Source organism: Oryctolagus cuniculus, chromosome 5 (assembly GCF_964237555.1).
Source record: "Oryctolagus cuniculus chromosome 5, mOryCun1.1, whole genome shotgun sequence".
Lineage (NCBI taxonomy): Eukaryota > Metazoa > Chordata > Mammalia > Lagomorpha > Leporidae > Oryctolagus > Oryctolagus cuniculus.
The window spans coordinates 89,036,961-89,050,584 of record NC_091436.1 but is presented as its reverse complement, the minus strand read 5'-3'; the positions used below and the strand labels follow the sequence as shown (position 1 = coordinate 89,050,584).

At 38.7% G+C, this 13,624-nt stretch overlaps 1 protein-coding gene across 1 annotated transcript in view; it reads right to left on the bottom strand.

The window, feature by feature from the left end:
- The window catches only part of ME1 (malic enzyme 1), a 242,233-nt gene that overhangs the window by 145,048 nt on the left and 83,561 nt on the right, over positions 1-13,624 (bottom strand). The window contains exon 4 of the mRNA XM_002714552.5: positions 13,296-13,371. Within this exon, the coding sequence (XP_002714598.2) occupies positions 13,296-13,371 (76 nt within the window). The remainder of the gene's footprint in view (positions 1-13,295; positions 13,372-13,624) is intronic.

Sequence of the window (13,624 nt, the reverse complement as noted above, 5' to 3'; positions counted from 1 at the left end):
AATCAATCAATGAGATACATTACATCAACAAACTGATGAATAAAAATCATATGATTATCTCAACAGATGCAGAGAAAGCATTTGATAAAATACAGCATCTTTTCATGATGAAAACGTTAAACAAATTAGTTATAGAAGGAATATCCATCAACACAATCAAGGCAATTTATGACAAACTCACAGCCAGCATCTTATTGAATGGAGAAATTTGGAAGCTTTTCTACTAAGATCCAGAAGCAGACAAGGATGCCTACTCTTCACCATTGCTATTCAATGTAGCCCTAGAAGCTTGAGCCAGTGCCTCTAGGCAAGAAAAAAAAAAATCAAAGGATATAAATTGGAAAGGAGGAAGTTAAATTACTCCTGTTTGCAGATGACAAGATTCCATACATAGGGGAACCAAAAGAATCCACTAAGAGACTATTGGAACTCATAAAGGAGTTTGGCAAAGTGGTAGGATATAAAAGTAACATACAAAAATCAATATAGCCGATGCCACAGCTCACTTGGCTAATCCTCCGCCTGTGGCGCCGGCATCCAGGGTTCTAGTCCCGGTTGGGGTGCCAGATCCTGTCCCGGTTGCTCCTCTTCCAGTCCAGCTCTCTGCTGTGGCCCAGGAAGGCAGTGGAGGATGGCCCAAGTGCTTGGGCCCTGCACCCACATGGGAGACCAGGAGGAAGAACCTGGCTCCTGGCTTCAGATCGGTGCAGCGTGCAGGCTGTAGCGGCCATTTGGGGGTGAACCAATGGCAAAGGAAGGCCTTTCTCTCTGTCTCTCTCTCTGTCTACTCTGCCTGTCAAAAATTTTTTTAAAAATCAATAGAATTGTATGCAAACTCTATTCTCATGTGATGGCTGAAAAAGAACTTGTAAGATAAGTCCCATTCACAATAGCTACAAAAAATTTAAATATCTTAGAATAAATTTAACGAAGTAAGTGAAATTTATCTACAATGAAAATTACAAAACACTAAAGAAAGAAACAGAAGACACAAAAATGTAAAAATCACCAATGTTTGTGGATTGAAATAATATCATCAAAATGTTCATATTACTTAAAGCAATTTATAGATCGAATGCAATCTCAATCAAAAAAAACATAATTCTAAAATATAGAAAAAATGATGCTAAAATTCATATGTAAACATAAGAGACCCCAAATACCTAAAGCTATCTTAAACAACAAAAACAAAGCTGGAGGCATCACAATATTGGCTTTCAAGACATACTGTACGGCAGTTATAATCAAAACATCCTGGTACTGGCATAAAAACAGAGGTGTAGAACAACTGAACAGAAGAAAACTCCAGAAATCAATCTATGCATCTACAACCAACTAATCTTTGACAAAGGAGCTAAAATCAACCCCTGGAGAAAGGCAGTCACTTCAACAAGTGGTGCTGGGAAAACTGGATCTCTGCATGCAGAAGTATGAAACAAGACCCCTTCTACCTTACACCTGACACAAAAATCCATTCAAAATGGTTCAAGCATCTAAATCTATAATCTGATACTATCAAATTACTAGAGGAGAACATTGGGGAAACTCTGCAAGACATTGGCATAGACAAGGACTTCTTGGAAAACACCCCAGAAGCACAGGCCATCAAAGCCAAAATCGACAAACAGGATTTTATCAAGCTAAGAGGCTTCTGCACTACAAAGGAAACACTTAGCAAAGTGAAGAGGGAACCAACGGAATGGGAGAAAGTATTTGTAGAGTGTGCAACTGATAAAGGATTAATATCCAGAATCCATAAAGAGCTCAAGAAACTCAACAACTACAAATTAACAATACAGTTAAGAAATGGGCAAAGGACTTGAACAGCCATTTTTCAAAAGAGGAAATTCAAAGGCCACAGACACATGAAAAAATGCTTGGATTACTAGCCATCAAAGAAATGTAAATCAAAACCACAAAGAGGTTTCACCTCACCCCAGTTAAATTGGCTCTCATAGAGACGACAAAAACACAGTAAATGCAGGTAAGGAAGTGGGGAAAAAGGTTCCCTAATCTACTGTTGGTTGGAAAGTAAAATGGTATAGCCATTGTGGAAGACAACATGGTGATACCTCAGGAAGCTGAAAACAGATATAACATAACGCAGCCATTCCACTCCTGGAAAATTACCCAAACAAAATGAAATCAGCATATGAAAGAGTTACCTGTACCACCATGCTTACTGCAGCTCAATTCACAATAGCTAAAGTATGGAATCAACCCAGATGTCCATGAAATGATGACTGGATATAGAAATTGTGATTATATAGAGTATAGAATACTACTCAGCCTTAAAAAATGAAATCCTGTCTTTTGCATCAAAACAGATGTAACTGGAAACCATTATACCTAGTGAAAAAAGCCAATCCCCAAAAGACAAATACCATATGTTTCCCCTGATATGCGGTAACAAAGTAGCAAAAATGTAATGCATAGGAGTGAAATTGACATTTTGAAATCCTCTGATTGTTTATAGCCCTTGTCTCTACTATTGAACAGTGTGCTTTGTTTTTGTTTGTTGAACTCTTTACTCAGTGCAGGGTTAATCTTATAAAGTAAACTGAAAGTAGATCATTGTAAAAATTAACAAAGGGAATAAGAGGTGAAGGAGGAGGAAAGGTGTGAGCTTGGTCCAAAAGGAGGGAAGGGTGGGAAATCTCTCTATGTTCCTAAATTGGTATATTTGAGTTATATGAAATCTGTTTACCAAAATAAAAATAATTTTTTTAAAAAGTTAGGGGCATATAAAAATACATTTTTTTTTTGCTGTTGCTTTCACAAGAAGATTTTTTTTTAACTTTTATTTAATGAATATAAATTTCCAAAGTACGGCTTATGGATTACAATGGCTTCCCCCCCATATCGTCTCTCCCACCCGCATCCCTATTGGGATAAAGCCCACTTGGTCTGGCTGAATGATCTTTCTGATGTGTTGTTGAATTCTATTTGCTAGTATTTTGCTGAGGATTTTTGCATCAGTGTTCATCAGTCTATAGTTCTGTATTTGTTGTATCTTTTTCTGGTTTTGGAATTAAGGTGATGTTGGGTTCATAGGAGTTTGGGGGAATTCCCTCCCTTCCAATTGTTTTCAATAGTTTGAGAAGATTTGGGATTAGTTCTTCTTTAAAAGTTTGGTAAAATTCAGCAGTGAAGCTTTCTGGTCCTGGGATTTTCTTTGTTAGGAGAAAATCATTACTGATTCAATCACTGACTTGCCTATTGGTCTGTTTAGGTTTTTAGTATCTTCATGACTCAATTTTGGTAGGTTATGTGTGTACAGAAATCTCTCCATTTATTCTAGATTTTCCTATTTGTTGGCATATAGCTGTTTGTAGCAATTCCTGATGATTCTTTCTATTTCTGTGGTATCTATTGCAACATCTCCCATTTTCACCTCTGATTTTATTGATTTGTTTCCTCTCCACAATCCCCTTTTTTTGGGAAGTTGGGGGAATGGTATAGCAATTTTATTTATTTTTTCAAAACCAGCCCTTCATTTCACTGATCTTTTGTTTGTTTCAACTTGGCTTTGTTTTATCAAATTAATTATTTCCTTCCTCCTACTAATTTTGGGTTTATTTGTCCTTATTTTTCTTTTTTTTTTTTTATTTGACAGAGTTAGACAGTGAAAGAGGGAGAGAGAGAGAGAGAGGGAGAGAGAGAGAGAGAGAGAAAGGTCTTCCTTCCATTGGTTCACTTCCCAAATGGCTGCTACAGCTGGAGCTATGCTGATCCAAAGCCAGGAGCCAGGTGATTCCTCCTGGTCTCCCATGCAGGTGCAGGGGCCCAAGCACTTGGGCCATCCTTCACTGCCCTCCCGGGCCACAGCAGAGAGCTGGACTGGAAGAGGAGCAACCGGGTCTAGAACCCGGCGCCCATAGGGAATGCCGGCGCCGCAGGTGGAGGATTAACCAAGTGAGCCATGGCGCCGGCCTCCTGTCCTTGTTTTTGTAGTTCCTTGAATGCATTGTTAGATCATCTATTTGATGACTTTCCAATTTCTTGATGTAGGCACCAATTGCTATAAACTTTCCTTTTAACACCACTTTTGCTGTATCTCTTAAGTTTTTATATATTGTGTTGCCATCTTCATTCATTTCCAGATATGTTTTATTTCCTCTATGAACCACTGTTCATTCAGGAGCATGTTGTTCAGTCTCCATGTGCTTGCATATTTTCTATGGTTTCTTAAGTTGCTCCACTGTGGTCAGAATAGATACATGGTATGACTTCAATTTCTTTGAATTTGTTGAGACTTGCTTTATGTCCTAGCATATGGTCTATCCTTGAGAAAATTCCATACACTGATGAAAACAATGTTTTCTGCAGCTGTGGGAGGAAATGTTCTATAGATATCAATTAGGTTCATTTGGTCCACAGTGTCGATTATCTCTATTGTTTCTTGGTTGATTTTTCATCTAGTTGATTTGTCCTTAGAGGGAAGTGGGGTGTTTAAGTTCCCCTTTATTATTGTATTGGACCCCATGTCTCCCTGTAGATCTAATTACACTTGTTTTCAAAAGGCAGGTGCCCTAACACTGGGCGCATACACAATTTCTACAGTCACATTTTCCTGTTGAAATGATGACTTAATCATTACATAATGTCCTTCCTTGCCTCTTTTAACAGCTTTTCTCTGAATGTCTATATTGTCTGCTATTAGATGGCTACTCCTGATCATTTTTGCTTTCAATTAGCATGGAATATATTTTTCCACCCTTTCACTTCCAATCTGGTGTGTATCTTTGTTGGTGAGGCATGTTTCTTGCAGGCAGCATACAGATGTGTCCTATTTTTTAATTCATTCAACCAGTTAGTATCATATAATTGGGTAATTTAGGCCACTTACATTCAAGGGGATTATTGATAAGTAATAACTTGGTTCTGCTATTTTTCCATAAATATTCCTATTTTTTATTTTGGATTTTCTTTGTACCTTTACTAGGAAATTTTCTGCCTTTACATTCTTTCACTTGATGATTATCTTTGTTTCTGTGTGTAGTACATTCTTAATTATCATTTATAAGGCTGGACAAATGGTGACAAATTCAATTTCTGCTTATTTTGGAAGATCTTTATTTCACCTTCACTTATAAATGAGAGCTTTGCTGTGTACATTATTCTTGCTTGAAATTTTTTTTTCTTTTAGGACTTGGACTATGTCTCTATATTCTCTCCTAGTATGTAGGGTTTCCAATGAGAAATCAGCTGTCAGTCTTACTGAAGATCCTTTGAAAGTAATCTGGAATTTCTCTCATGCACACTGTAAAATCTTTTCTTTATGTTTTATTTTTGAAAATGTGACTATAATGTGTCATGGCAAAGATCTTTTCTGATCATATCTATTACGAGTTCTATGTGCTTCCTATACTTGAATGTCCATATATTTCTACAAATTAGGGTTTTCTGCTATTATTTCACTGAACAGGTCTTCTAATCCACTCTTTCTTTCCATACTTTGGAACTCCCTAAACATGTATGTTTGGTCATTTGATAGTATACCATATATATAAAATATTGTTTTCATTTTTTACTAGTTTTTTCTCTTTTTTGTCTGACAGATATTTCCAAATATTTGTCTCTACTTGAATATTATTTCTTCTGCCTTATTGAGTCTGTTTTTAAAGTTTTTTTTTAAGAGAAAGGTGGGAAGACAGAATTAGATCATCTATCTGCTTGTTCACTCTCCCAATGACTTCAATGTCCAGGGTTGAGCCATGCTGAAGCCAGGGGCCCAAAGCCTTTTCTGGGTGTCCCATGTGGGTGCAGGGGCCCAAGCACTTGGGCCATCCTCTGCTGCTTTCCCAGGGGTTTCAGAAGGGAACTGGATTGGAAGTGAGCAGCCAGGTCTTGAACCAGGACCCATATGGGATGCTAGCATCTCAGCTGGAGGCTTAACCTACCTATGCCACAACCTTGGCCCCTAAAGCTTTCTACTATAGTTTTTATTTGAGATATTGAATTTTTATTTCTAATATTTCAGTTTGCTTTCTCTTCAATTTCTCTATCTCCCAGCAACATTTTTCATCCATGTTATGTATAGATTTTTTTAACTCATGAATTTGGTTCTCCTTGTTTTTGAGTAATCTTATAATAATTCTTTTGAAATCCTTTTTCAGGCATTTCATCAATCATTTGTCTTTACCCAAACAACAGGCAACAAAAGCAAAGGTAAACAAATATGACTCTATCAAACTCAAAAGCTTTTGCACAGCAAAGGAAACAATTAGTAGAGTGAAGATACCATTGACAGAATGGGAAAAATATTTGTAAACCACCTATCTGACAAAGGATTCATATCCTAAATATATCAGCAACTTGAAAAACTCAACAACAACAACAAAAAACAAACAACTAATCAGTTCAGAAATGGGCAAAGGACTTTAATAATTGTCAAAAGAGGAAATCAAATGGCTAACATATATATGAAAAAATGCTTAACATCACTAGCCATCAGGGAAATGCAAATCACAACCACAGTATCACCTTACACTTGTCAGAGTGCCTAAAATTCAAAATGCAGGGAGTAACAACTGCTGGCAACAATGTAGCAAAGGAGAATGCTCACACACTGATAGTAGAAATGTAGTTTACTACAGCCACTGTGGAAAACAGTGTTCAGATTTCTTAAAAAACTAGAAATAGGGGGCCGGCACTGTGGCACAGTGGGTTAACGCCCTGGCCTGAAGTGCCAGTATCCCATATGGGCGCCGCTTCAAGAACCGGCTGCTCCACTTCCAATCCAGCTCTCTGCTGGCTGTTGCAGCCAATTGGAGAGTGAACCATCAGATGGAAGACCTCTCTCCCTCTCTCTCTCATTCTCTCTCTCTCTGCCTCTCCTCTCTCGGTGTAACTCTGACTTTCAAATAAATAAATAAATCTTTAAAAAAAGAAACCTAGAAATAAACTTGCAGTATAATCCAGCAATCCCACTATGGGGTATATACTGAAAAGACTGAACACAATGAATCAAAGAGATACCTGCAACACAATGTTTAAAGCAGCACTGTTCACAACAGCCAAATTTGGAATCAACCAAGGTGTCCATCATCAGATGAATGAATAAATAACAAAAACATATATTCACACACTACCTGTGTGTATGTATACAATAGAATATTATTCAGCTATAAAAAAGAATAAAATTCTACCATCTGCAGCAAAATGAATACAACTGGAGGACATCATTGTGAGTTAAATAACCTGGACCCAGAAAGACAAATACTGCATGCTCTCCCTTACATAAGTGAGCTAAATTTTAAAAAACAAACAGAAAAGAAAAACATATGTGTGTATCAATACTGCTGCAAATACAGTTTTTAAAAACTTTGTTTTATACCTTTGTAAAACCAATGGTTAAGAATGTTACACTACAATATTTTTACTGCTCTGTGATTATTTTATTTACTGTATATGGGTGAAATAGTCATTTTTCCATTCAATTATTGTTTAAAGTCATTTTCCACATTCCCACTAAACTAGGGTCTTTTTGCTTTTTATCGGTTGAACTTTTTATTAGGTGAGGTATTAAGCCTTTTTATTGTAATGGTAATTTAAAATATGTTTTCTCAACCAATAAAATATCATTTTTTTGTTTTTTACTTGTTAAACTTCCTTTTTTAAAAAGTTATTTATTTGAAAGGTGGAGTTACAGTGAGAGAGAAAGAAAATAAGAGAGAGAGAGAAATAATCTTCCAGCTGCTGATGCATTCCCCAAATGGCCACAAAGGCCAGAGGTAGGTTGATCTGAAGCCAGGAACCAGGAGATTCTTCCAGGTCTCCCGTGTGTGCAGGGAATCAAGTGCTTGAGCTATCATCCACTGCTTTTCCAGGTTTATCTGCAGGTAGTGGATCAGCAGCAGAGCAGCCAGGACTCAAACTGGTGCCCACATGGGATGCGGGAGTCATAGGCAGTGGCTTTACTTGCTATGCCACAGAACTGGCCCTACTTGTTAAACTTCTTTTTAGTTGAAGTTTTAAGCCTCTTTTATTGTAATACAAATATAAATTTTATCTTAAAAAAAAGAAAGGGAGAAGCATAAATGTAGGAGGGAGATAGTAAGGGTGGGATGGAGGAAAGGAATATCATTAAAACTAATTAAAATTAATAACAAAAAAAGGGGCCGGCGCCGTGGCTCACTTGGTTAATCCTCCGCCTGTGGTGCCAGCATCCCATGTGGGTGCGGGGTTCTAGTTCCGGTTGCCCCTCTTCCAGGCCAGCTCTCTGCTGTGGCCAGGGAGTGCAGTGGAGGATGGCCCAAGTGCTTGGGCCCCTGCACCTGCATGGGAGACCAGGAAGAAGCACCTGGTTCCTGGCTTCGCACTGGCGCAGCGTGCTGGGCATAGTGGCCATTTGGGGGGGGTGAACCAATGGAAGGAAGACCTTTCTCTCTGTCTCTCTCTGTCTATAACTCTACCTGTCAAATAAAAAAAAAGAAGTCTGTTCATCTTCACATTCTAATATTGAAGTGTGTAGTTCCTTTTGTCTTACTTATTTGAATTTCTTGTATTTCTATATTATTTTTAGGCATTTGTAGAAATACTTGTTGGTTTTCTCCACTGAAGGCTTTTTTTTACTAGACAGGCAGAGTTAGTGAGAAAGAGAGACAGAGAGAAAGGTCTTCCTTCCATTGGTTCACTCCCCAAATGGCCTCCACTACCGGCACACTGCGCCAATCCGAAGCTAGGAGCCAGGTGCTTCCTCCAGGTCTCCCACGCAGGTGCAGAGCCCAAGCACTTGGGCCATCCTCCACTGCTCTTCTAGGCCACAGCAGAGAGCTGGACTGGAAGAGGAGCAACTGGGACTAGAACCCCGGCACCTATATGGGATGCCAGCGCCGCAGGTGGAGGATTAACCAAGTGAGCCACGGCGCCGGCCCCCACTGAAGGCTTTTATGTCTGAAATGTGCCTTGGTGGCTTAGTGGAGAGCCTACTCCTTCCGTGGATATGAAGAAGCATATTCTGGATGGGACCAGGGAGCTGCAGACAGTGCTTGAGGGTGGGGCAAGAGTTCAGGGTGACACCCAATTTGGACATGGTAGATCTTTATTGTCAGCCAAGAGGAGGGTATGATTATTTTGCCTGATGTGAACACAGCATCAGCCCCCTTCTACCAAGGTGAACAAACCATCTGGGGTGAGCCCACATTGCCTAGGCACCTTACCCATGCAGGTGCATAACCCACACAAAGGATCTGTGAGCTCCTCAGTGTGAGCACTGAACTCTGATCCTCTGAAGCCAGACACAGAGGTTGCCCCAAGACCCAGCCACACCCCATCGCATACCATATAGCAGTCACAAAATTCCAAAGTCACAAGGCACAGGTTTCCCACAATCACAGGGAGCAGGAGATTCCCCTCTCAGCCCTACAAGCCTCCCATCCACAGAAAGAGTCATTGTGCTCCCAGAGTCAGCTACCTAATCAATAGAGATTGGTTGGTGCTCCACTGTGAGAAGTCAAGTCCAGGCACCTTAAAAGAATGAGGGGAGGGGAGCACTTCATGGGTCTAAGTGGGCACCCTGCTCCCCACTAGTCCTACAGGCCAGACTCAAAGTCAGTGGGGACCACGAATTTATCCCTCCAATAAAAACTCCCAGTCATGCTTAGGTCACAGCAGCCTCTATTTGCCTTCCTTAGATGGTGTTTCCTCCTTGCTGGTTGCCGGGTGCCTTGCTCCAAGAAGATGGAGGCCCCTCCAGTCACCAGTTGCAGGAGTGGCTGGTGGCAGTGCCCTGCTTGCTACTGCTTGATTGTGCTGTCCCCACTGCTCCAAAGTATCTCTCTTCTTGTAGAATTTTCTACTACAAACTTCTCTCTGTCCCTGGGAATGTAATCCCTCCCCTTTTCTTCTGTTATCTTCCTGTGGTCAGAATCAGCGTGTCTTCCCTATTCATCCATCTTGGACCTCTGACCAGAAACTTCCTATATGAAACAGGGCTGTTCTGAACACACAGACACCCTCCATGTGTCCTGTCTTCACTTTTTCTTCTCCTTTCCCAGGGCCTATACTTCTCTTGTAGCCAACCTAAAAGCTGAATTCTTGCTTTTCCTGCTCTCTAGTAGCCATTCTACATGAATCGTCCTCAAATATTATTTACATAAAATCACTTCCTTGCTTAATTTGAAACTCTATTTTTTATTTTTAATATAATCCTTTATTAGGAATAGCATTAACCATTGTCCTAAGCTTTTCATCCCCATTATCAAAAATTATTTGGACTGGTGTCATTGCTCAATTTTCCTCATAGCTTATGTCTTTCTTTCTTGAACTTACTTTTGTTTTGGTAACTTCAACCTTGAGTAATTCTCCATACAGAAGAATATCTGAAAGCAAATTTTTTCTATTCTTGATTTATAATTTTGTTGAGTAGAGAATTCCTCCATTTTCTTTGAAAATTTATTGCTAATCTAGGTAATCTTACCCCTACTTGGGAAATTCACTTTATCATGAAGTTCCAAGTTTTCAATAGGATGTGTCAATGTGTCAGTGGCTGGTTCATTTATTTATTTTTACTAATTCTGCTTGGTATTCAATGGGCCCTTCTGGAAATGAAGGCTAATATTTTAAGTTTTTAGATTTATAAATTTTTTACTGATTATTTTACATTTTCCAAACTTAGATCTAGCTTTCATAAATCTTATTTTATTCTCTTTTACTTTCCAAAATCTGGAAGACCTCTCAACTCATTCCTTTTCTGACTTGGAATTCAGTTGAGTCCATTCTGTTATCCTGCAACTAATTGGCTTTGCTTGTTGGTTTGTTCTCCTGACTCTCATCCTCACTCCGTACTTCAGCCAGAACGGGGAGAGAAAGGTCAAGCACTTTTGGTCAAGAGAAAGGTCAAGCCATTTGGATTTGCATCCTCAGTTTATGTTTTCTCTTTTATTTGAAGATGCTTTCTTTAGGATTCATACCCATAAGGGCTTGGCTAGAGATTGGTATGATAGAGTGTGACTATAGCTTATCCTCCTCTCTGAAGTGCAGGATTCTTGGATCAAGCCTGCATATCTCCCACCTCTTCTACTAGCTGGCCTTCTGTATCTGTGGGTTCCATGCATTCCCTCTTAACCAATTCTAAGTAAAAACAGAGGACTCCCTCAGAGAATGGACCCATGGTTTAAAGAGAGACACTCTGTCAAGTTTAAATCACTCTTTTTGAACTGTAAGGCATTTTAAAATAATCTGATCACCTCTTCTTTAATTTGACTACATCACAATACTAGCACTCAGCTTTGGTCAGGCCAAGCAGTTTCTTTATTGGCTAAGAACACACCATTTTCTTCCTGAACGTGATACCTACAGTCATATGTTCCATTCTTAGGAAAGTATCTTCTTCTCTAATGATCAAAGGTTATATTTAAGTTCCAACTTTACTGGAAAAGTTTTCTCCACTTTTCCAGTCTTCTGTGAATGATATTCTTTGTTGAATGATTATGACACAATACCACATAGTTTATATATTATCTACTAATTGATTGTCTTTGTAGTATATGTATTTTCAGTATTCCATTATACCTCAGTATGCTTCAGTATTCTATTATAATCAAGAGCTTCCATTTATTAAGTTCCTACTATGTCCCAGATGCTCTGTTAAGCTTTTTAAATAAATGTGGACATGGTTAGGGTCAAGAACATCATTGACAGCCCAATACTGAGAGTCCAAAGGATAAATACATGGAATTAATCAAGTCACATATGCACAAATTAGCTAGTTGAAGGAACAAGAATAAAAATGACTGCTAATTGACTAGCTGATATTATAGGGATGTTGATTAAAACGCTTTACTCCAGAACTTTTTCTTTTATCAACTGGTAGATTCTTAAAATCTTCTCTACAATTCTGGCCAAAATATAAATACCCTCCTTAGATGCTGACACACTGCTTTATTGAACTAGCACATTTCTTAGGTTAGGTCCTACGAAGCATCTAGAACACTCTAGTTATGGAAGAAAAGTACAGGGCAACTATAAGTAGGGAAAGTGAAAAAACTGGGAAGACTAGAAATAAAAAAAAAAAAAACATTTTATTTTAGAAATTTCCCTCACATGAGCCTTAGAGAGGCAAATTAATCAATTCTAGCCATAAATGTTCAAATAGACAAGATAATTAAAAGAATCACATTTCAGAAGTAATAACTGAAGTGCTTCTGGACTACCAAAAGACAATGATTTATCCTATCTTAGTTTCAAAAGACATCTTAGAGTGGCTATGCACACAACAAAGAAAACAGAAAGCCAAGTACATCTCACCTCCCTCGGACACAGAAGACAGCACAGCACTGTGCTTAAGAGCAGGGCTCTAGGCTGGCGCCACGGGTCACTAGGCTAATCCTCCACCTGCGGCGCCGGCACCCTGGGTTCTAATCCCAGTTTGGGTGCCGGATTCTATCCCCGTTGCTCCTCTTCCAGTGCAGCTCTCTGCTGTGGCCCAGGAAAGCAGTAGAGGACGGCCCAAGTGCTTGGGCCTTGCACCTACATGGGAGACCAGGAGAAAGCACCTGGCTCCTGGCTTCAGATCAGTGCAGTGCGCCAGATGCAACGCGCAGGCCATAGCGGCCACCTGGGGGGTGAACCAACGGAAAAAGGAAGACTTTTCTCTCTGTCTCTCTCTTTCTCTCACTGTCTAACTCTGCCTGTCAAAAAGAAGAAAAAGAGAAAAAGAAAGAGAAAGAGAGAGAGAGAAAGAGAGAAAGAAAGAAGAGGAGGGCTCTGGGGTCTACATGCAATTCCCACCAGCCATGCACTACTATATAATCCATCTGTGTCTTTCTTTCCTTACAAATTTAGCATGGTAATCCTAGGAGTTAAGCCATGTAAAGTGTCTCACAGAAAGCTACCAGATGTCAGGTACTATAATTACTTCTATTTTTATTAGCTCACACAGAGAAAATTAAATGCATTCCATAAAGTCATAATGATAAAATAAGTAACTTAATAGATTCGTTTGTCTACTTGGATTTCACTTACAGGATAATTAAACTTAGCAGATATAATAATGGAGTTTGCTTAGAAAAATTCCAGTGATACTGGATGTTATACATACATATATATGTGTGTATATATATATATATAATCATTTATAACAAATAAAGTAATACTAAGAAATTAGATAAAAATAAGGGGTAAACAGTATCAAGATGGCATCAGAATAAAATTAGTCCATGGTGCAGAATTCAAAGGGATATAAATTAAGTGATATTCACTTGAAAAGCTATTGAACACAACAACTGTCCATATGTTTTAAGTGGCTTTAGAGAACAAATTTACCATAATGAAGAAATCTGACAACTTACTTTGATGACATCTTCTGGCCATGCATTAAGAATTGAAGCAATATGACCTCGGTCATGGATACTGATAAAAAGACCTCTGACAGGAAAAAAAAAAGATTATTTTTAATTTCCTGCATACCTGACAAACTATCATGAACATTTAAAATGTTTTTTAAAATGTATTGAATATATCTCCATTTTTATCAAACCAGTGAAAATTGCTTCCATAAATAAGTGGTAGGAATCAAATTACTTGAAACAACATATGGACATCCACCGTACAAGGGTGCTTCAAAAAGATAAGTATATTCTGGCACAAAGACCTTTTGAAATTCATACACATATTTTCC